Source organism: Mobula birostris, chromosome 11 (genome assembly GCF_030028105.1).
Source record: "Mobula birostris isolate sMobBir1 chromosome 11, sMobBir1.hap1, whole genome shotgun sequence".
In the NCBI taxonomy this organism is placed as follows: Eukaryota; Metazoa; Chordata; class Chondrichthyes; order Myliobatiformes; family Myliobatidae; genus Mobula; species Mobula birostris.
The window spans coordinates 98,007,575-98,029,432 of record NC_092380.1 but is presented as its reverse complement, the minus strand read 5'-3'; the positions used below and the strand labels follow the sequence as shown (position 1 = coordinate 98,029,432).

The 21,858-nt window shown below is 42.1% G+C and overlaps 1 protein-coding gene across 5 annotated transcripts in view; it reads left to right on the top strand.

Moving 5' to 3' along the window:
- LOC140205268 (protein kinase C-binding protein NELL1-like) overlaps positions 1 to 21,858 on the top strand; it is a 1,028,119-nt gene that overhangs the window by 139,252 nt on the left and 867,009 nt on the right. For all 5 annotated transcript variants that reach the window (XM_072272741.1, XM_072272739.1, XM_072272737.1 and 2 more), the window contains one exon: positions 8,837 to 8,909. In XM_072272741.1, the coding sequence (XP_072128842.1) occupies positions 8,837 to 8,909 (73 nt within the window). The remainder of the gene's footprint in view (positions 1 to 8,836; positions 8,910 to 21,858) is intronic.

Below are 21,858 nucleotides of genomic sequence, written 5' to 3'. Positions count from 1 at the left end.
GTCTGTTTACAAGGGTTGTTCTTTCTGTGTGAGTGTTGTTGCAAGATTGTGTTCAGAGTTCTAAGCTGCAAGTTCACCATTTTCTTATTTCTCTGATCATAAAATTCTTCTGAACTCTTCCCATAGCTGCAAGCGAATGGGTTCATTAGCACTTCCAGCAGTGCAAGCAGTTACTGTTCTTTTAATTAAATTTTCCGCACATTTGGCAAGTTCCCAACTGATGAATGTACTTACATATTTAGGGTCGCACAGTGGCATAATGCTTCTACAGTGCCAGTGATCTGGGTTCAATCCTGCAGCTGTCTGTAAGGAGTTTGACCATTCTCCCTGTGACAGCGTGGGTTTCCTCTGGATACTCCGGTTTCCTCCCATACCCCAAAGACGTATGGGTTAGTAGGTTAATTCGTCACTGGCTGTTAGTGGACAGCTTGGCTTTTGGGCCTGTTACCCTGCTGTATCTCTAAATTAAAAAAAAATTATCTTGCAACACATGGAATCAAAATCAGGTCTAATATCGCCAGCATACGTTGAGAAATTTGTTGTCTTTGTGGCAGTAGTACAATGCAATACATAATAATAGAAAACAGTGAATTACAGTGAGTATATGTATGTTAAACAGTTAAGTTAAATAAACAAATAGTGGAAAAATAGAAATAAAAAAGTAGTGAGGTAGTGTTCATGAATTCAGTGTCCATTCAGAAATCTGATGGTGGGGGCGGGGGTGGGGGGAAGAAGCTTTTCCTGAATCACTGGATGAGTGCCCTCACGCTTCTGTACCTCCTTCCTGATGGTAACAATGAGAAGAAGGCATGACCTGGGTGCTGGAGCTCCTTAATGATAGACACAGCCTTTGCAAGGCATTGCTCCTTGAAGGTGTCCTGGTTGAAGTCATGAGTTTATGAAGTATCATTGGTAGACTAGGCAGTGCTTCACGTGGATAGTGCACAGGGCAAACTGTTGTCAGGTTGCTCGAGGTAATAAATCGTTAAGTTAGTAGATGGGACCCCCAGCAAGTGGGCTCCTTTTCCAGATTACCATATTGACCTGCTTGCATGTTGTTAAAACTACATTCAACTAGATGTTTCAAACCTATGCCGTATTGGTGGTGGGATAGATTTAGGAAGATGGGTAGAATCATTTGCCACAGAAAAGTGAACATTCTCAACATTTTGTGGCTACACTGGTATCAGGGGTTCCCAAACATTTTTTATGCCATGGACCAATGCCATTAAGCAAGTGGTCTCCGTACCCCAGGTTGGAAACCCCGATTGGTAAAGTGGCTGATGGGATTGCTTTCTCAATAGTGGTGCCCTGCTGAATATTGATGGTAGAAATTTTGCTGACGGTTATGCTATTGAATGCCAGAGTGGAGTGGTTAAACTCTTGTTGGAGTTGGCTACTGTGTGACACAAGCATCTCTCGTCATTTTTGCAAAATATTCCTATGATTGACAGTTGACTATTGTGATGTTGAATGCTTGAATTGAGTTAGCTTGACTTCCTGTATTGGTGTTGCAGCCATATTGGAGCTGGCTTTGTTCTGGAGTCTAAGTGGTCAAGCTGTAAACACACAATCTTGATTCCAGAAAACTTTGGAAATAGTTGAGTGCACTGGAGACCCCAATCATGTTGAATGAGGATTGGATCTGAGTTAGTGCCAATCTTGCGAGTAGGCTGAAATAGATCATCCATTCAGGCTTGTGTGGTGCACCAATTCTTCACACTTGTGGTTGGCTACATCATTGCTGATGATGTTAATGTTTATGGACCTTCTTCCTGTTTACTTTTCCAGCCACATCCATGAAAGGATGTAGAATGTGCTGTTTCTGTGATTCTGGCTTCTTTTCCCCTTCCTTTCCAGTCTGGATAACGTCAGAAAAGACAACTCTTTACTCATTTCCCTTGCCTGACAAAGAACCATATTCAACTGTTATATCTGGAATCCAAAAAACAATTATCTGATATAATTTTCCAATGCAGACCATTTTTATAGGAAACTTTGGTTGACAGAGTCTTGTTGTTCTGCCCATTTATTTTTATATATGGACTATCCAATGCTACTTGGAAATCTCCCTTGTTGCATTGAATTCAGTCTGTTCATGGAGCCTGGGGCATAATTTATATGATAACTTAAATGATTTCAAATTGCTGTGCTGTGCATTATTGTATGTGTTGGGTGTAAAATTGGCCCTTGGAGATGTACTTCATGAAGGTCTCTTATGCCCCAAGCACTTTGGTGCCTCAGGTACATTTGACAGTATTTACAAGTTTGTATTTCTCCAATCTGTGGTATACATCAACATTTGTCTGAATTTGCAAATACTTTCAGTGATTTTTATGGCAGACTGAGATTGGTTGATGTTTTAATGTTCCCCTCAAAGTTGCCTTGTAAGTTGGCCATCCGTATGGTATCGGGGAGGAGCTACTGCCCAGGATCGAAGTAAGCTGTAGGGAGTTGTAGAATTACTCAGCTCCATCATGGGCACTAGCCTCCGTAGTATCCAGGACATCTGCAAGGAAAGGCTGTGTCTATCATTAAGGACCTCCATCATCCAGGACATACCCTCTTCCCATTGCTACCATCAGGAAGGAGGTACAGAGGCCTGAAGGCACACGCTCAATTACTTAGAAACAGCTTCTTCCCCTCTGCCGTCTGATTTCTGAATGGATATTGAACCCATGAACACCACCTCAAATATTTAATTTAACTATTCATATATTCATATTCACTGTAATTCAGTTTTTTTGTCTCTATGTATTGCATTGTACTGCTGCAGCAAAGATAACAAATTTCACAACATATTCAGGTGATATTAAATCTGATTCTGCAAGGACTGTACATTCAGAATCAGAATCAGATTTAATATCACTGATATATGTCATGAAATTTGTTTTACACAGCAGTACAGTGCAATACATATGAAAACATCAAATTATAAATTTATATTTTATGTATTTATAAAAATGTAATGTATGTAAATGAGTGCAAAAAGAGAACCAAAAATAGATTGGTTCATTGTTTGTTCAGGAATCTGATAGTATAAGAGAAAAACCTGGGCCTAAAACATTGAGATGTGTCTTCGGGCTCCTGTACTTCCTTGCTAATGGTAGCAAAGGGAAGAAGCCATGTTCTGGATGATGGGAGTCCATATTGATGGATACTGCCTTTTCAAAGCATCACGTTTTGTCAATGTTTTGACAAGGGAAAATGAAGACATCTCCTGTTTCACACTTGGTTGCCTTTATTTTTTTTACAGCCTTTCAGTCTCCCTACCAGTTTATCTCAGTGTCTGGTTGCTGGAATGTTGCTCCCCTTCCCTTTGGGTGACTTGAGTTACTCACTAGAAGTTTTCGCTTTGTATGGAATGGTTTCAGGTTGCTGTCCAGGGCCTGTGATGAAAATGGGGAATATATTGTCTTCATCTGAGTCCTCTGGGTCAATGGATGTGTCAATCCTCTCCCTGGACATCTACAAAGTGAATTCCAATGTCTGGCCTTAAACAAGATCCCAGTTGCTCCTCTCTGATATTTGCCTTAATGTTTGTCTTGAGAAGTCTGTGATTCCTTGTGATATTGTTCCATTGCTAGGCCATGCCATCTACTTGTTGCTACTATTAGGCAGGAGGTACAAATCCCAAGGTCTCACACAACCAGATTCATGGTCATAGAGAAGTACAGAATGGAAACAGACCCTTTGGCCCATCTAGTTCATGCCAAAGCCATTTAAGCTGCTTACTCCCATTGACCTGCACCAGGACGATAGCTCTCCATATCCCTACCATCCATGTACCTATCCAAATTTCCCCCAAACATTGAAATCGAGCTTGCATGCACCAATTGCGCTGGCAGCTCTTCCCACACTCTCAGGCCCTCTGAGTGAAGAAGTTTCCCGTCATGTTCTCCTTAAACTTTTCACTTTCAATGTTTAACCTGTGACCTTGGGTTATAGTCCCACCTGCTTGCATTTACCCCTCATAATTTTGTGTACCTCTATCAAATCTCTCAACCTAAAGAATACAGTCCTAGCCTATTCAATTTTTCCTTATAACTTGGGTTCTCCAGACCCATCAACATCGTTGTAAATTTTCTCTGTACCCTTTCAACCTTGTTTACATCTTTCCTGTAAGTAGGTGACCAAAACTTCAATCTATACTCCAAATTAGGCATTGGTAATGTCTTACACATCTTCAACATAACATCCCATCTCCTGTGTTGAGTGCTTTGATTTATGAAGGCCAATGTGCCAAAAGCTTTCTTTACAACCCTTTCTACCTGTGATGCCACTTTCAATGAATTATGTACCTGTCCACTACACCCCCAATCTTGGTATCACCTACAAATTTGCTGATCCAGTTTACTACATCATCCAGATCATTGATGTAGATGACAAACAACAAAGGACCCAGCACCGATCCCTACGGCAAGTCACAGGCCTCCAGTCAGGGAGGCAACCTTCTACTATCACTACTTGGCTTCTTCCACAAAGCCAAAGTCTAATCCAATTTACCACCTCATCTTGAATGCCAAATGACTGAACCATCTTGACCAGCCTCCCACACAGTACGTTGTCAAATGCCTTACTAAAGTCCACGTAGATGGACTTGATATGAAATGTTCTGGATCCTGGCACCTGGGAGGCAACATACCATCTGGGAGTCTCTTTCTCATCCACAGAACCTCCTGTCTGTTCTCTTAACTAATGGAACCCTTATCCCCACAGCAAGCCTCTTCTTCCCTTTTCCCTTCTTGCCCTTCTGAGTCACAGAGACTGACTCAGTGGTGGTGACCTGACCACTGTGACTTCTTTTTGTTAGGTCATCCCCCCAACAGTATCTAAAATGATATACTGTACCTGTTGTTGAGGAGATGGTCACAAGGGTACTCTGCATTGGCTCCTTAAACCCTTTCCCCTTCCTGGCTGTCACCTTGTTTCCTGCGTCCTGCACCTTGGGTGTAACTACCTCTCTATATGTCCTATCTGCCACCCTTTCAGGCTACTGAATGATCTGGTGTTCATCCAGTTCCAGCTCCAACTTTTTAAATGTGCTTCTCGTAGATGTGGTTGTCAGGAACACTGGAGGTCTCCCTGCCTTCCCACATCCTGCAAGAGGAGCATTCAACCCTTCTTCCTGGCATCTGTACTGTCCTAAATGAGCAGATGTAAAGAAGGGAAGGGGAAAAAAAAGACTTTACTGTGAGCTTTTTTTGCCGTCTTTGACTGAAGCCTCTTCTTGCGGAAGCCTCGAAGAGCTAATGTCTCTCTCTAACTCTGTCCACTCAGACTATGGTCATATCTCATTTCATGTCCCTGCTAGACTCTTCTAATAATGGCGTTGGCAGGTGTTCTGATAAAGTTCCTGACCCCTACTTTACACAGGAGCTCTCTCCTTGTGTGCATCTCCATTCATCTGGACTTCTACATTTTTCCCTGTCAATGTCTCCCTTGATCCTCAGCTCCTTGCTGTTGAGAGTGTTACCATCTGGCTGCTACGGGGAGTGTGCCTTTTAAGGCCTGGCCACTTGTCTGATTGCTGCAGGGACAAATATCAGTAGGTGTGCTGAATTTGGTGCTGTCTTGTTGGATCTTTTTTTGGGTGTAGACTACCAAACGTTCTAAGTACCTTGACAAAAATTGAAATTTGATTCTTTCACTTGGGGCAGGATGGTAGTGCAGTGGTTAAGGTATCACTATTATCGTGCCAGTACCTGGGTTCAATTCCACCGCTGTCTGTAAGGAGTTTGTACATTCTCCCTGTGACCACGTAGGTTTTTTTCCTGGTGCTCTGCTCTCCACCCACATTCCAAAGATGTGTGGGTTAGTAGATTAATTGGTCACATGAGTATAATTGGACTTAAGGGGCTGGCAGAGCCTGTTACCTTGCTGTATCACTTAAAGTTTTTTTTGAAGTGTGTCTTATCTGATACTAACAACAAACACACATTTTATGCATCAAAAATAAGTGAAATCTAATTTCTTGGCAAGAGTTGTACTGTGGGGCGTGCAAAAAAGAAAAGTTTCTTTTTTTTAAACATTATAGTTCCTACGTCAAAGGTAACATTCTCTCTCTATCCAGAACCTTCATTTTATATATTTAAGAAATTTCATCTTCCCTTTCAGTTAGCAGCATTCTTGTTGATTAGATAATTTGGGATGAGTGTCATATACCATAGATGTCACTGGGGCAGAAGTGTGTTGGCTGATCTTAACTGGTCACTTTGGAATAGGATGTGCTTCACATCATGTAGTGATATTTTTCAGTCTGATGTTGCCGAACTTTTTTGTCTTAAAACTGGTCAATTGACACACTTCAAACTGATTATTAATCTGCAATGTGTGACTGCATTTTTTGAAAGAAGATACTCATGCAGGAGAAGTTTCAATGGATAAGTATGACATGTAAAAAAAATAATTTCATGTGCAGAGAAATTTAGCAAGTTCTTGGCCTGTTGTACGAACCACAAATAGCAACTGATCTGACTGATGACGTCCCAGGCCATGAAGCGCAAAACCTAGTCTTGCGGTCTTGCATTGCGGCCTGGTACGGAAACACCAATGCCCAAGAATGGAAAAGCCAGCAAGAAGTGATGGATAGAGCCCAACTGAACACGAGAAAACCCCTCCCCATCACTGAGTGTATCTTCAAAGTGTGCTGCCACAATAAAGCAGCATCCATCATCAAGGAAACCCATCATCCAGGGCATCCCCTCTTCTTGCTGCTGCCATCAGCAAAGGAGGTACAGGAGTCTGGGGTCCCACATCACCAGGTTCAGGAATAGCAATTGCCCTTCAAACACCAGGCTCCTGAACCAGCATTAATAACTTCACTCGCTTCAGCACTGAACGCAACATATGGACTCACTTTCTGCAACTCCATAATTCTTGTTCTTGGTATTATTTATTCATTTATAGTATTTACACAGTTAGTCATCTTCTGCACTTTGTTGCTTGTCCATCTTTCTGTGAAGGTTTTCATTGATTCTATTGTATTCCTTTGTTCTACCGTGAATGCCTGCAAGAAAATGAATCTCAGAGTAGTAGTTGGTGTCCTATATGTACTGTGATAATAAATTTGTCTGGAGCCCAAACAACCATATCGGCCGTGCAAGCTCTGACCCAGACGGAACTGGCTGCAGGGTCTACGTATGCCTCATGAGAGGCACTCCAGATTCAGATTCAGGTTCTGAGGCCTTCCACCACACACTTAACTCCTGGTTGGGGAGATCCATTTCTGGTGACATCGCACACTGCCTCACCTGAAGTGAGCAAATGGGTTTCTAACCTTGACATTGGACCACAAGTGTTGCCACTTTCATAAGTGTTGCCACTTTCATTCTATGTTGAATTGAATGTGGCTCAAAGGTCTCTGCTAGTTTGAGCCACTTTGTGGAATCACTTTATTATGCAAGCTAGCTTGGTATAGATGACGAGACAGTTTGGACATCCTGTGAACAGGGCCCACAGTAATTCAGTGCAATGTATTTGGTTCTCTAACCTGGTTTGAAGCTTCCTACCTCGACACTACCTTGCTCCTCCTTGTTTGCACTATTAATTAATTCATTTTAAACTTTGAACTTGTAGTTTTCTTTTTATACCTTGCACTACACTACTGTCACAAAGCAATACATATCATGATATATGTCAGCAATAGTCAACCAGATTCTGATACAGATTCTGGAATCTGGAGCAGCAATTGATTTGCTAGAGGAATTCAGTGGTTGCACTGTATCTGGGGGGGAGGAAGGGATTGGCCATGTTTAGGGTTGACTGAGCCAAAACATCAACAGTTCCTTCCTCCCACAGATGCTGCTCACCCTGCAAAATTCCTCCATCAGATTATTTGATGGTAATCATGATTTGCAATAAAAATATTGGCAGAAAATTGACAATTTTAAAACAGCTACTTCTTTGTTGTATAACTTAAATATGATACATCGAAATTTATGTATTAATTTTAACCTTTAGGAAATTTGGCCACCATTGAGAACATCTATCATACAACGCTGCCTGGACAGGGCGAAAAGCATTATCAAGGATGTATCTCACCCTAACTATGGACTTTTTACTTTTTACTCTCTTCCCATCCGGTAGGCGCTACAGGAGCCTCCACTCCCGCACCAGCAGGCACAGGAAGAGCTTCTTCTCTGAGGCTGTGACCCTGCTGAACCTCACATCACAGCACTAAGCAGTATTGCACCCATATTGTACTGTCTCAGTACTTTTATATTTGTGTGCTGTAGCACTTACATTTTATTCACAGTTATTTCGTAAATAATACTATTCTTTGCATTTCTGGTTAGTTGCTAACTACATTTCATTGGCTTTGTATCTGTACTCAGCACAATGACAATAAAGTTGAATCTAATCTAATCTAATTTTTTAAGTATTTTTGTTTTGCTTTGTGACTAATGCAACAATTCCTTAATTGCTCTTCATCAAATGACAAGTGTTGGCTTTGTGAAAATAGACCGACAGTAATGAAGTTTAATGAACCAAATTTTTCCAGCCAGTTTATTCACCAACTGAATGGTTCCAGGCATTAACACATAGAACTTCAATAGCAGACCCTACGGTGTATTTTAAGGTAATTCATTGGGTTTAAAACTGTACAAAGCCTTTCGTAAATCTAAGGCAACTAATTCTTTGGTCAGAATTAAATGATACTATAGCAGACAATGCTCATGAAGTGTTACAAAGAGTGCCTGAGAGCTCTGGCTGTTCTGTCTGAAATTGTTCAAGTCGTTTGAGAATGATTCCAGCCGCAGGAATACTGAAGTTCAAAATTAGTGTCACACTGTGACTTGTGCTCATTTTCCCTTATTTTCTGATTTTATTTTAGGGCATTCTGCAGGATGTCAAAATCATCTTGATGCCTAATGGATATATAACGCAGTGCCCAAATCTCAATCGCAGTAAGTACCCAGTATGTTCCTTCCATAATAATATCTGTCGGGGGAACACATGGCCAAGCAAACGAGTTTCATGCAAAAGGCAATTTCAAGTTGCACGTCTTAATCTTTGCATATGAAAGGAGTAAATACTGAGAAAAGAAAGATTGCAATATGTCTTTGAAATACTTTAAATTGCAGATTTTTCCTGTTGAGATTTTCTGCAGTGTGTGCTTTAGCAGTTGGAGTACCGACTGAGAACTTTAGCAACTGTACTGATTTCTGACCGCTTTGTACGTCAAGAACTGTGGGCGACAGTGTTCTGAATTTGTTGACCTCATCAGCTCTGTTCAAAGGGTAACACACTTCCTTCACCTTTAGAGTTTGCAGTTTCAAGCACTCACCACATTTTCAGTTCTTTCGTGGTTACTATCTTAAGCAAAATTACGCAAATCATCATTTTTTCCCTTCCAAATACCACCAAGTCGTTAGTACATTCAGTGCTCACAGTCTCTGTACGTTTATCAGCATGTTGAGAACCAGATTTATTTTTTCTTATAGGAGCAGATTTAAGCCATTTAGCCCTTTGAATCAGCTCTGCTGTTTCATCATGGCTTGATGCATTTTCCTTCTCAGCCCCAATCTCCCCCATATCCCTTCTTGCCTTGACCAGTCAAGAATCTATCAACCTCTGCCTTAAATATACATAAAGAATTGGCCTCCACAGCTGCCTGTGGCAAAGAACTCCACAGATTCGGCACTCTCTGGCTGAAGAAATTCCTCCCCTTGTCTGTTCTAAAAGGACACGCATCTATTCTGAGGCTATGTCCTCTGGTCTTAGACTCCCCCAACATAGGAAACATCCACTCCATGTCCACTCTATTGAGGCCTTTGATAGGTTTCTATGACATTGTAAAAGCAAAATTTATGGTTGAAATTGGGTATCTCCGTAAGAGAGAATAGCATGGAAGCAGGCCCTTGGGTCCATGGAGTCTGTGCTGACCATCAACCACCCATTTACAATAGTCCCATTTTATTTTAATCCTCCATCCCCAACTCTACCAATCCCCTACACTCTAGGAACACTTTGCCATGATCAATGAACCTATCAATGCACACATCTTTGGGATGTGGGATGAAACTGGAGCACCCTGTGGGAACTGCTGTTGCCAACAGAGTTCTGTCACTGTGTAAGTAAAACAATTTAAATGGATCTCCAGGAGGGGTTGTTGGGTTAAAAGCAGAAAACGTTGGTAACACTCAAGCCCAGCAGCTTCAGATCAGAAGCTGTTCATCACAGCCGGAAGGTATTTTTTAAAAAATAAGGCCATTTTTCAGTGGCAGAGAAGATGAAAGGAGTGAGGGATAGAACAAAGGGAACAAATGTGATAAGCTGAGGCCAGGCTAAATAATGTAATGGGGCAGGCATGTAGAGAGTGATTATGGTTCTTTCAGTTTTGTGCTGCCAATATCAAGCCTGTGGGACATGTCCAGCAGGTCAGGCTGTATAATGGAGAGAGGAAAAACTGAGCCAATATCACAGATGGCCGATTTTCAGCAGAAAAGGCCAGTTCTAGTATAGGCAGAGAAAGTAAGTTACCGACAGTTCAGGAGGCTGCAACAAACATGGATGAAATGGGCTGCATTCCTCAAGCTTGCTTTGGCACTTGTCAAATGTACTTCAATCCTCCATCCCACTCTCATTCTGAGGGCTGTGGCCTCCTGCATTGTTACGATGAGGCTCGATGGCAGTTGGAGGAACACCACTGCATTTTCTCTCTGGGCAGTTTGTAGCCTTTGTGTTTGGTGCCCTGAGGTGAAGTACGAAGTAGGAGGCCTGAAGTCTGAAAATCCGGGGACGAGGAATGGAGGCCCGGAGGTGGCCTGTCCTGGAGCTGGAAGACTCCCTGTGTGTGTGAGCGGCTGGGTAGGCGGGATATGAAAGGGGCTTGTTTTGCTGCTGTTGCTGCTGCGTGTATTGTTCTGTTGAGCATTGTGGGACTGCTATGTTGGCAACAGGATGTTTGGTGGCACTTTTTTGCATTGCCCCTGCATTGATCAGTTGGATTATTATTATGGTCCAACATGTTGAAAGGCATGGACAGAGTGGATGTGGCAAAGTTGTTTCCCATGATGGGGGAGTCTAGTACAAGAGGGCATGACTTAAGGATTGAAGGGCGCCCATTCAGAACAGAAATGCGAAGAAATTTTTTTAGTCAGAGGGTGGTGGATCTATGGAATTTGTTGCCACAGGCAGCAGTGGAGGTCAAGTCATTGGGTGTATTTGAGGCAGAGGTTGATAGGTATCTGAGTAGCCAGGGCATCAAAGGTTATGGTGAGAAGGTGGGGGAGTGGGACTAAGTGGGAGAATGGATCAGCTCATGATAAAATGGTGGAGCAGACTCGATGGGCCGAATGGCTGACTTCTGCTCCTTTGTCTTATGGTTTTATGTTGGAATGTTCTGCAACCCTGCTCTCAGCAAAGCATAACACAAAGAAATATCATTGTCCTCCTGATCATCATGAAGCTGTCTGACTGGGCTGACCCTATCAAACCTTATCCTATCAATGTCTCCCTCCCAGTATCTCTAGATTAAAACTCCCCTTTCAAATCTCTCTTCGTCAGTTCTGAATGAACATGAAATATTAACTAATCTTCTTCCCAGAGAAGCCTCCTGACTTTGAGATTTTCCAGCATTTTAGACCATAAGACGGAGGAGAGAATTAGGCCAGTTGGCCTATTGAGTATTCTCCGCTATTCAATCAGGGCTGATCCTTTTTTATTCTCCACCCCCCCCCCCCCCCCCCCGCCAGACCTAATCCCCGGCCTTCTCCCTGTGACCTCAGATGCCATAGCCAATCAAGGACATATCAATCTCTGCCTTAGATACACCCAACAACCTGGCCTCCACAACTGCCTTTGGTAACAAATTCCACAAATTCACCACCCTCTGGCTAAAGAAGTTTCTCTGCATCTCTGTTTTAAATGGTTGCCCCTCGATCCCGAGGCTGTGCCCTCTTGTCAGTTTTAACTTGAGATTACCAGCATTTGCAGGTTTTTGGTTTTCAGGTCCTTTGGGGACTTTTCTCTCAGTTGTTATTAGACCATAAGACCATAAGATACAGTAACAAAATTAAGCCATTTGGCCCATCGAGTATGCTCCGCCATTTCATCATTGCTGATCCAATTTTCCACTCAGACCAATCTCCTGTCTTCTCCCTGTATCCCTTCATGCCCTGACCAATCAAGAATCTATCAACCTCTGCCTTACATATACATAAAGATCTGGCCTCCACAGCTGCTGGTGGCAATAAATTTCACAGATTCACCACTCTCTAGCTAAAGAAATTCCTCCTCATCTCCGTTCTAAAAATAACTCCTATTCTGAGGTTGTGTCTTCTGATCTTAGACCTTCCCACCATAGTAAACCTCTTCTCCACATCCACTCTATCAATGCCTTTCACCATTTGATAGGTTTCTATTAGGTCTTCCCTCATTCTTCTGAATTCCAGTGAAGGCCCAGAGCCATCAAGTGATCTTCATTTGACATGCCATTCAATCTAGGAATCTTTTTTGTGAACCTCCTTTGAACCCTCTGCAGTTTCAGCATATCTTTTCTAAGATAAGGGGCCCAAAGCTACTCAAAATACTCCAAGTGAGGGCTGATTTATAATTCTGCGTCAACTCGAAGCCATAGGTATGGCGTTGCCGCGAACCCTACACGGATCCCTATGCCGTAGCCTGACGTGCACCTCTCCCAAAGTGTAACTATGCGTCGCAGCAACGCAGACCACAGCAGCTGTGATTGGTCTGCTTGGTAGCATCGCATGTCTTCCTACGCTGCAATAGCTTCCCATTGGCTGACTGAAGGGCGGGGAAGGAACTCTGGCTGCAATGCTTTCCATAAAGCTTTACAGACGTCCGAAATTATGGAAGGCACATTTCGCTTTTACGAAAAAAGACGCTCGCTTTAAACTTGTTTACCCCGAGAAAGACTACCATGACCATGAAGCCTTGCGCGGGCAGGTGTGTACGCATGCATGACGTGCCCGAATTGCAGAGCGACACAGATACACCAACGCACAAATATAAATGCTCACAACGCGCGTAGGCCACTTGTGTAGGTTACGGTGTCGAGTTGATGCACAAGTATAAATCAGCCTTGAGGCCTCACCAGTGCTTTATAAAGTCTCAACGTTATATCCTTGCTTTTATGTTCTAGTCCTCTTGAAATGAACGCTAATATCACATTTGCCTTCCTTACTGCTGTCTCAACCTGAAAATTAACCTTTAGGTAATCCTGCACATGGACTCCCACATCCCTTTGCACCTCATGTTTTTGTATTTTCTTTCCATTTAGAAAATATTCAACCCTCATTTCTTCTACCAAACTGCATGACCATACACTTCCTGACACTGTATTCCATCTGCCACTTCTTTGCCCATTCTCTTAATGTGCCTAGGTCCTTTTGTAGCCTCTCTACTTCCTCAAAGCTACTTGCCCCACCACCTATATTCATATTGTCTGCAGGCTTTGCATCAAAGCCATCAATTCCATTATGCAAATCATTGACATGTAACGTAAAAAGAATCAGTTCCCCCACAGACCCCTGTGGAACACTACTAGTCACCTGCAGCCATCCAGAAAAGGCTCCTTTTATTCCCACTCTCTATCTCTTGCCAATCAGCCACTGCTTTTTGCATTCTAAAATCTTTCCTGTAATACGATAAGCTCACAGCTTGTTAAGCAGCCTCATGTGTGGCACCTTGTCAAAAGCCTTCTGAAAATCCATTCACACAACATCAACAGATTCTCCTTTGTCTATCCTGCTTGTTACTTTTTCAAAGAATTCCAACAGATATGTCGGACAAGATTTTCCCTTGAGGAAATTATGTTGACTATGGCCTATTTTGTCATGTGCCTCAAAGTACCCTGAGATCTCATCTTTATTGATAGGCTCCACCATCCTCCCAACCATTGAGGTCAGACTAACTGGCCTATAGTTGCCTTTTTTCTGCCTCTATCCCTTCTTAAAGAGTGGTGTGACATTTGCAATTTTCCAGTCTTCTGGAACCATTCCGGAGTGTAATGATTCTTAAAAGATCATTACAAATGCCTCCACAATCTCTCCAGCCACCTCTTTCAGAACTCTTGGGTGTACATCATTTGGTCCTGGTGACTTACGACCTTCAGACCATTCAGATTTCCAAGAAATTTCACTCTAGTTATGGTAACTTCACATACTTCATAAGCTCTGACACCTGGAACTTCCATCATACTGCTAGTGTCTTTCACAGTGATGACTGATGCAAAATATTTATTCACTTCGTCTGCCATTTCCTTGTTTCCAATTACTATCTCTTCAGCATCGTTTCCAGCGGTCCAATATCCACTCTCGTCTCTCTTTTACACTTCATGTTGCTGAAAAAACTTTTGGTATCTTTTTGGTTAAACCTCATTCATACGTTGAAATTTTACATTTTAAAGTTTTATATGATTAACACGAGATTCTGTAGATGGTGGAAATTGAAATGTCGACTGCTTATGTAGATGATGCCTGACTTGCTGAGTTCCTCCAGCGTTCTGTTTGCTTTGAAATGGTGTGGGAGATTACTATGCAAATTCAGGCTTTATTTCTTACTTTCCCTTTTTGTTCCTCTTTCCTTGAGTCGGGTTTTTTTTTACCCGTCTGAAGCAAGTTCCATTTCAAAATAATTATACTTGCTACCTTCCTGAAAATACTTTTTAATAACAATTACATCCAGTGCCCTGAAGCTAAGAAAGCCATGGATCATTTTATTTAGATTTCAGGACTCTAATGACGTCATTGGCAGTGTTCAAAGGATCAAAGAGTGAGCTGAACCATAAGGCTAAAAGTGAGCTTTATATAGTGCCTTTCATGGCCAGAGGGTGCCCTAGAGCTCTCTTTCGGCAAATAAGCACTTTTGAGGTGTAGTTACTAATGGAATGAAGTGGATCATTAATCTTCCAAAAGCTGATCAAATTTTGCTGGTGGTAAATAAAATAATTTGAGTAAAACATGAGGCTATATTTAAAATAATTAAAAGGATTGGTGAGAAAGATAGATGTTGGAGTCAGAAGGGATTATGCTTAAGCGCAAAACAAGCCCAACTTGTTTTCTTAAAAAACCTCAGTAGAGTTTCCTTGTACACAAGATCTGCTGCCTAATCAAACAAGGACTATGACAGGAGTCTGACAAGCCCTACAGCTTTGAGAAAAGTGTGAAGATGTTAGCTTGGGTTTCAAAAGGGACGTTAGTAAGATCATAGTTTGCGCACTCTGTGTAATTCTAGTCACCCAGCTATATGATGGATGTCGTTTAGGCTGGAAAAATTGCAGAAGAGAATCATGAGGATGGCCTTGGCCTGGAAGGTCTGAATTGTAAGAAAAGACCTGGAATCTATTTTCCTGGACAATTGGAGGCTTGTGGGGGACTTCATAAAAGTCACTATTGCTTCATAAAACACTGATAGTTGGTTCATGTTTTGAAGGATTGCTCTTTATCTCAGAGCTAACTACCAAAAATCCTCTGTAAAAAAAAAGTGTGTGAAATCCAGAAGGGATTCCAGTCGCATTCCTTATTGAACCTTTGCTCTTTCCATTCTAATCACACTCATTCATACATTAGAATCACCCAATCCAATGCAGACCCATTCCAGAAACACCTCTGGTGGAAATTAGTTCTCAACTGTATGCTCCGCATGCAGTATTGTATTGGCACTGGAGAGGGTCTAGAGGAAGTTCAAGAGAATGATCCTGGGAATAAAAGGGTTAATGTATGAGGAGTGTTTGACGGTTCTGGTCCTGTACAACCATCAGGTTTCTCAACCAGCATGGATAACTTCATTCACCACTACTCTGAACTGATTCTATGATCTCCAGGGTCACTTTCAAGGGCTCTTCACAGCTCATGTTCTCAGTGTTTTTTGTGTAGTTGGTTTTCTTTCACACATGGCTTGCTTATCAGTCTTTCTCTATTTGTGCATAGCTTTTTTATGTAAGCTCTATTGTATTCCATTTCTTGTAAATGCCTGCAAGAAAATGAATCCCTAGTATATGGCAACATATATGTTCTTTGATAATCAAAGCTCAAAGTAAATTTAAGTCTTCTACAGTTATTTTTCACTAGAATTTACTAAGTAAGGAGCAATAGGGTTCCATCTATTTGGGCTTTCATAGCAAGATCACTAAACATCAATATCAAGGCTGTGTCTAATTTAGAAGTCATAGAGTAGTGGGAAAATTTGAAATACTTTGAAGATTTCTGAATTTTTATTTGCCTATTGTTTTCCTTTCCAATGACTAATGCAGTCTTCGACTTCGGCGAACCAAATGATTGTGATGTTTTAAAGCTATTATCCTGTCGACGGCTTTTTAGTTAGACTCCCTTCTTCTTGCTCAGCTGTTTGTGCCTAAAGTATTTTTCACTTGGCTCACTCATGTTAGTCAAACTGAGAGTGATTGATGTTTTCTGAGTGCTCAAAGTGAAATGAAGAAAGTGCGTCAATCATTGGGGCATTGTCTCCTAACCTAATGTCTCTCACAGCACTTAAAATGCTATCAGAACGGCAACTGGAACAGGATTTGACAGCTACTGTTTTGATTGGATGGGAGGTTTGAAAAGAAGTATATATTTTTTGACACAGATAAAATGCAGGAGATCATTTGGTACACTGTGTTCTCCATTTCTCAGAGAGCTTTTCAATTAGTCCCACAGCCCTGTAAATGTCTCCATTGTCTTAGTACTCAAGCAATTCTCTTTGGAAATTTGCTGTTGAATCTGCTTCCACTGCCCTCTTGGTCAGTGCATTCCTGATGCCATAAACTCACTGAGTTTATTTTTAAAATAGTATCTTCACAAGAGAATCTGCAGACGCTGGAAATCCAAAGCAACACACACAAAATGCTGGAAGAACTCAGTGGGTCAGGAGCATCTATGGAGAGGAAAAAACAGTCAACATTTTGGGCTAAGACCCTTCATCAGGACTGTCAAGGAAGGGGCACAAACCAGAATAAGGAGGAGGAGGAAGAGAAGGAGTGCAAACTGGCAGATGATGAAACCAGCTGAGGGAAAGATGGGTGGTAAGGGAGATGGAATAAGAAGATTGTAGGTGGAAGAGGTAACGAACCGAAGAAAAATGTGATGGGAAAGGATGGTGAACCATGGGAAAAAGGGAAGGAGGCAGGGAACCAGAGAGAGGTGATGGACAGATGAGAAGAGAAAGGATAAGATGTGAGCTGGAATGGGAAAAGAGAGAAAGGGAAAGGGGAGAAATTACTGAAAGTTAGAGAAATCAACGTTCATGCCATCAGGTTGGAGGCTACCCACATAGATTATGAGATGTTGCTCTTCCAACCTGAGTGTGGTCTCATTGTGGCAGCTGAGGAGATGAGCGATCAACGTGTCGGAATGGGAAGTTGAATTCATTGGCAACCTGTGTTCTCTTGTGGTGGATGGAGCAAAGCCCTCCCCCAATCTACTCCGGGCCTCACCGATGTAGCGGACATCTCACCAGGAGCACCTGATGCAGCAGATGATCTTAACAGACTCACAGGTGAAGTGTCTCCTAATTGGAAAGGACTATTTAGGGCCCTGAATGATGGTAAGGGAGGAGGGATAGATGCAACAGTGATGGAGGAACAGAGAAAAGGGAATTGCATTTTTACAATGACAGGGTGGAAACGTATTAGTAGATAGTCTGCCTCCAGAAGAAGGGAAATCAAAAAGGAGATAAAGGTGTCAGAGGTGGACCAAATAAATCTGAGGGCAGTGCAGAAGTTGGAAGGAAAGTTAATGAAATTGACGAGCTCAGCATGGGTGCAGGAAGCAGCGATGTTGTATAGAAAGAGTTGGGGAGCATTGTGTAGGAAGAGTTGTAGTGTTACTCAACTCTCTATGCAAAGAAATATTATAGGAGCTTTTAACTATTAATTTATGTGGCCCTAGTTATTTTGCCTTTGGGTGCACTGTTGTTTTCAACTGTATATAAAAACATACGTTTTTTATATAGTTTTTTGAAACTTTCATTTATCAGCTGCTCAATTCCAGCTTATTCACGCTACGCAAAAGTCGTCATTCATCGCTGCTGCAGTTCTGATAAGCGCCCTCTACAACTTCTCCAGGGCCTTCAGGGGATTCCAGAACAGATGTCATGATAAAAGGTGGTTTTGTCCACAGAGTATATGCTGCTCCACACTGTACTCCTGGCCAGTGAGTGCTTTTTGTTGCACTCCCACATTCTTGCCAGATGTGGGATTCTGAATCACGTTTCACAATGGCAGAAGGGAAGAAGCTGTTCCCAAATTGTTGAGTGTGTGCCTTCAGGCTTCTGTACCTTCTTCCTGATGGTAGCAATGAGAAAGAGGCATGATCTGTGTTGTGGTCATCATCACTGTTTCATTCAGAATATGGGTGTGATGATTACAGACCTCCAGGAATTATCTGTGTTACCATACCCATCTTTTCCTTTGTGGTGGCTGTTCGGGACTTCCTAAGACTGTAGGGTGACAATAACCTGAAATCTCTTTCTTAGGAAACACTTGGTATGAATGTCCCATAGTTTTCTTCAAACTTGGAAGCTCTTGGCATTTTTGGAGAGACTTCCTGTAAACATGGGCTCCTGGCCACCTGCAGCATCCTGATAAAACATGTTTCTGAATTGCGTATAACTGTTCCATGACACTAATTAAGACCTTGAATTGCTTCAGATTGATTGATCAAATTTGTGTAATTACTATTAACTTTGCTGAAGTAGACATCAACTTTCCTATTCATTTTTCAAAGTAAATACATAAAGACAAAATTTACAGGAGCCCACTCGGGCTTTGCAGTCTGTACAGAGGAAGGCTGTGCTTTGTAAAGGTTCAGCGTTTGCTGAACTCTTTTCTCTCAGGGTCCTCTTCATGGTCGGCTGAGCTTTCCATGTCTGCTAGCCTCTTCTGATGTCCTCATGGAGCTAGCAAACATCAGGTTTTATCGCAGATGCATCTTTGTCTCTTTCACTAAAGAGTAATACTGCAGTAGCAGTGTTTTAGTCTCTTCTGCTGAAATTTTAAGTCTTATTGACTTAAATTGGAACTGGCTCTTCAGGATCCAAAGATAAAACATTTACTGCTCGCATTTACTTGCTTAGTACTAGTGATGAAAGGACAATTTCTACTCTTTAAGAACCTCAAAAAAGCAATCTTGGAATTCTTGTCTTCTGTGACTCCAAACCTTGGTTGAATGCGAGAAAGCTTTACCTTCCTCTCCACCGAATTCCTTTGATCACTGAAATACTGAAATGAACCTAATCGTTTTTGCAAGCGACCTTGCCTCTCAGCCCACAATAGCAATGATTGCATATACAATCAATGATCACGTTATTAGGTACACTTGCTTGTTATTGCAAATATCTAATCAGCCAATCACATGGCAGCAACTCAATGTATAAAAGCATCAGGCATCATCAAGGGGTTCATTTGCTGTTCAGATCAAACATCAGAATGGGGAAGAAATAGGATCTAAGTGACTTTGACCATGAAATGATTGTTGGTTGCAAATGAGGTGGTTTGAGCATCATAGAAACTGCTGACATCCTGAGTTTTTCATGTGCAATGTACAGTTAACAGAAGATGGTGTGGGGAAAATAGAACATCTAGCGAGAGGCAGTTCTGCTGGTGAAAATACCTTGTTAATGAGAGAAGCTGGTGGAGAATAGCCAGACAGGTTCAAGCTGAGAGGAAAGTAACTGTAGCTCAAATAACCACGTGTTACACCAGTGAACTCACAACATGTCAAACCTTGAAGTAGATGAGCTATAGCAGCAGAAGGTAAAGGAGGTTCCTAATAAAGTGATCTCTGAGTGCATCTCTCATTTTATTGGAGGGAAGGAGTACAGATAATCCCTAATGTGCAAAATTGTGCAAAAGGCTGCAGTTTAATTGAATTGTTAAAGTAATTAAAAGGACTGTTTATTCAGCTAGTGGTCACTCTGTTGAGCAAGCTGTGGGTTAATTCTCCAGATCTTGATCATTTGTTTTTATTCAAGGGAAAGGTGCCTAGGTGAGGTGCAGTGGCGTTGGACAGTTTCCATTTTTAGCTCTTAAATTGGCTGGTTGCTATTGGGTGCTTTTCAGTGGCAGGTAAAAGGGCAGCATATCTTGTAGCAAGCTCTCCAGAGGCAACTGCCAGACTACACTGGGTCCAGGGATCTAATTAGCAGCAGCTTCAGTGCATGGAAGTGAACAGTATGCTGGTTTAATTCATGTTTTAATTCAAGCTATCCTTCACCTCTGAACATTTCTGTCCAGTATTTTGTTATTGCGCTGTGCAAAATAGATTGTGTACCTCAGTCCTTCTCCATATTCAGCCTTGCTACAAGCTGTTAGCTTTGATTAACTTGCAGCAATACCTGAAAACTGACGAAGAAGAATCTGGCTAGTATATTTCTGGAGAACATATGAGGCATATTCCGTGATTTCCAAAGACCCTCCTCTCTCTTAATTTGCTTCTGGATTCAAGTTTCAAGTTCATTTATCACGTGTACATCGAAAACACAATGAAACACATCATTTGCGTAAACAACCAACACACTGGAGGCTGAGGTAGGGGCTGAGATGAGGCAAGTGTTGCCTCACATTCTGGTGCCAAGATAGCATGTCCATAATGCTCGAGAGAATGATACAGAACACAACAAGCAACAAAGCAATAGCAGCAAAACAAGCCCTGTTCATCCCTCCCACCCATGCACATACAGTACATACAGTAGTCTTTAATCCCAGGCCAGGCCTGAAGCCTCCAGTGGAAATGAGCCTGCAGGCACTGGGTTGGACTTCCCCAGCAGACTCCCAGAGATTTGCAGACTTGGCTCCAGCTAATGGGCCTCAACTTCTGGACTTCTGTTTTGATTATCTGGCCCTGACCCTCAGCATCTATCTTAGGACATGCTGATCGTTGAAAGCACTAGCTCTTAAACTCCGACTCATCATGGACAAGACAAAATAGATGATTGTTGAAGTTGGAAAAGTGCAGGTTGCGTGAAGAACAAAAGTTCTTTGGTGTGCACGCAATGGATGGTCTCACCTGGATACAACACCTCCTCATTAGTCATGAAGACACAGCACCTTCTGAGGAGATTGTGGTCAACAATGATCCCCGCCCCTATTCTAACATCTTTCTACCGGAGCACTATCGAGAGTGTCCTGCCTGGCTGCATCATTGTGTGGCTTAGAAGCTGTAACCTCTAGGGTTAGTAAAAACTGCCAAGGGGGATCACCAGGGTCTCCCTCCCCCCTATATGTGATATTTACTGGGAGTGTTGGTGACAAGGGGTCCACAGCGTTGTTGAGGATCCCTACCACCCGTCCCACAATCCCTTTGACCCACTACCATCAAGAAGGAGGTCCAGAAGCATCAGGATTAAGCTTGGTAGCAGTTTCTTTACTCAGGCAATGTCACTAATTAATAACTTGTCACCACCAAGGGCTCATCACTAGTTTGCTATTTACCTGTGCTGCACACTACATGCATTTTTAAATTTTTATTTTATTAATTTATTCATGCTAATATTGTGTTTAATCTGCTTTGTGTGATGGATATTTTATAGGTGCATCGTTGTCAGAGGAATATTGTTTCATTTGATTCTATATATCACAGTCAGGATGGGTTACACCTGAACCTGAGGGGGGACCAATATCCTTGCAGGTTGTTTTGCTACAGTTGTTGGAGAGGATTTAAACTAATTTGGCTAGGAATAGGAAATGGAATGATAGGGGTGAGGATGGGGCAGTTGGTATACAAGTAGTGAGACTGTGAGGAAGGACAGGCAGATGACAGGGCAAAATTGCAGTCAGTGGGCTGAGTTGAAGTGTGACCTGGGGGTAACCTGGCAAAATTGAAAGGGATGATGAAGATATTATATTTCAATGCTCATAGTATTCAGAAAAAGGTAGATGATCTTGTAGTGCAG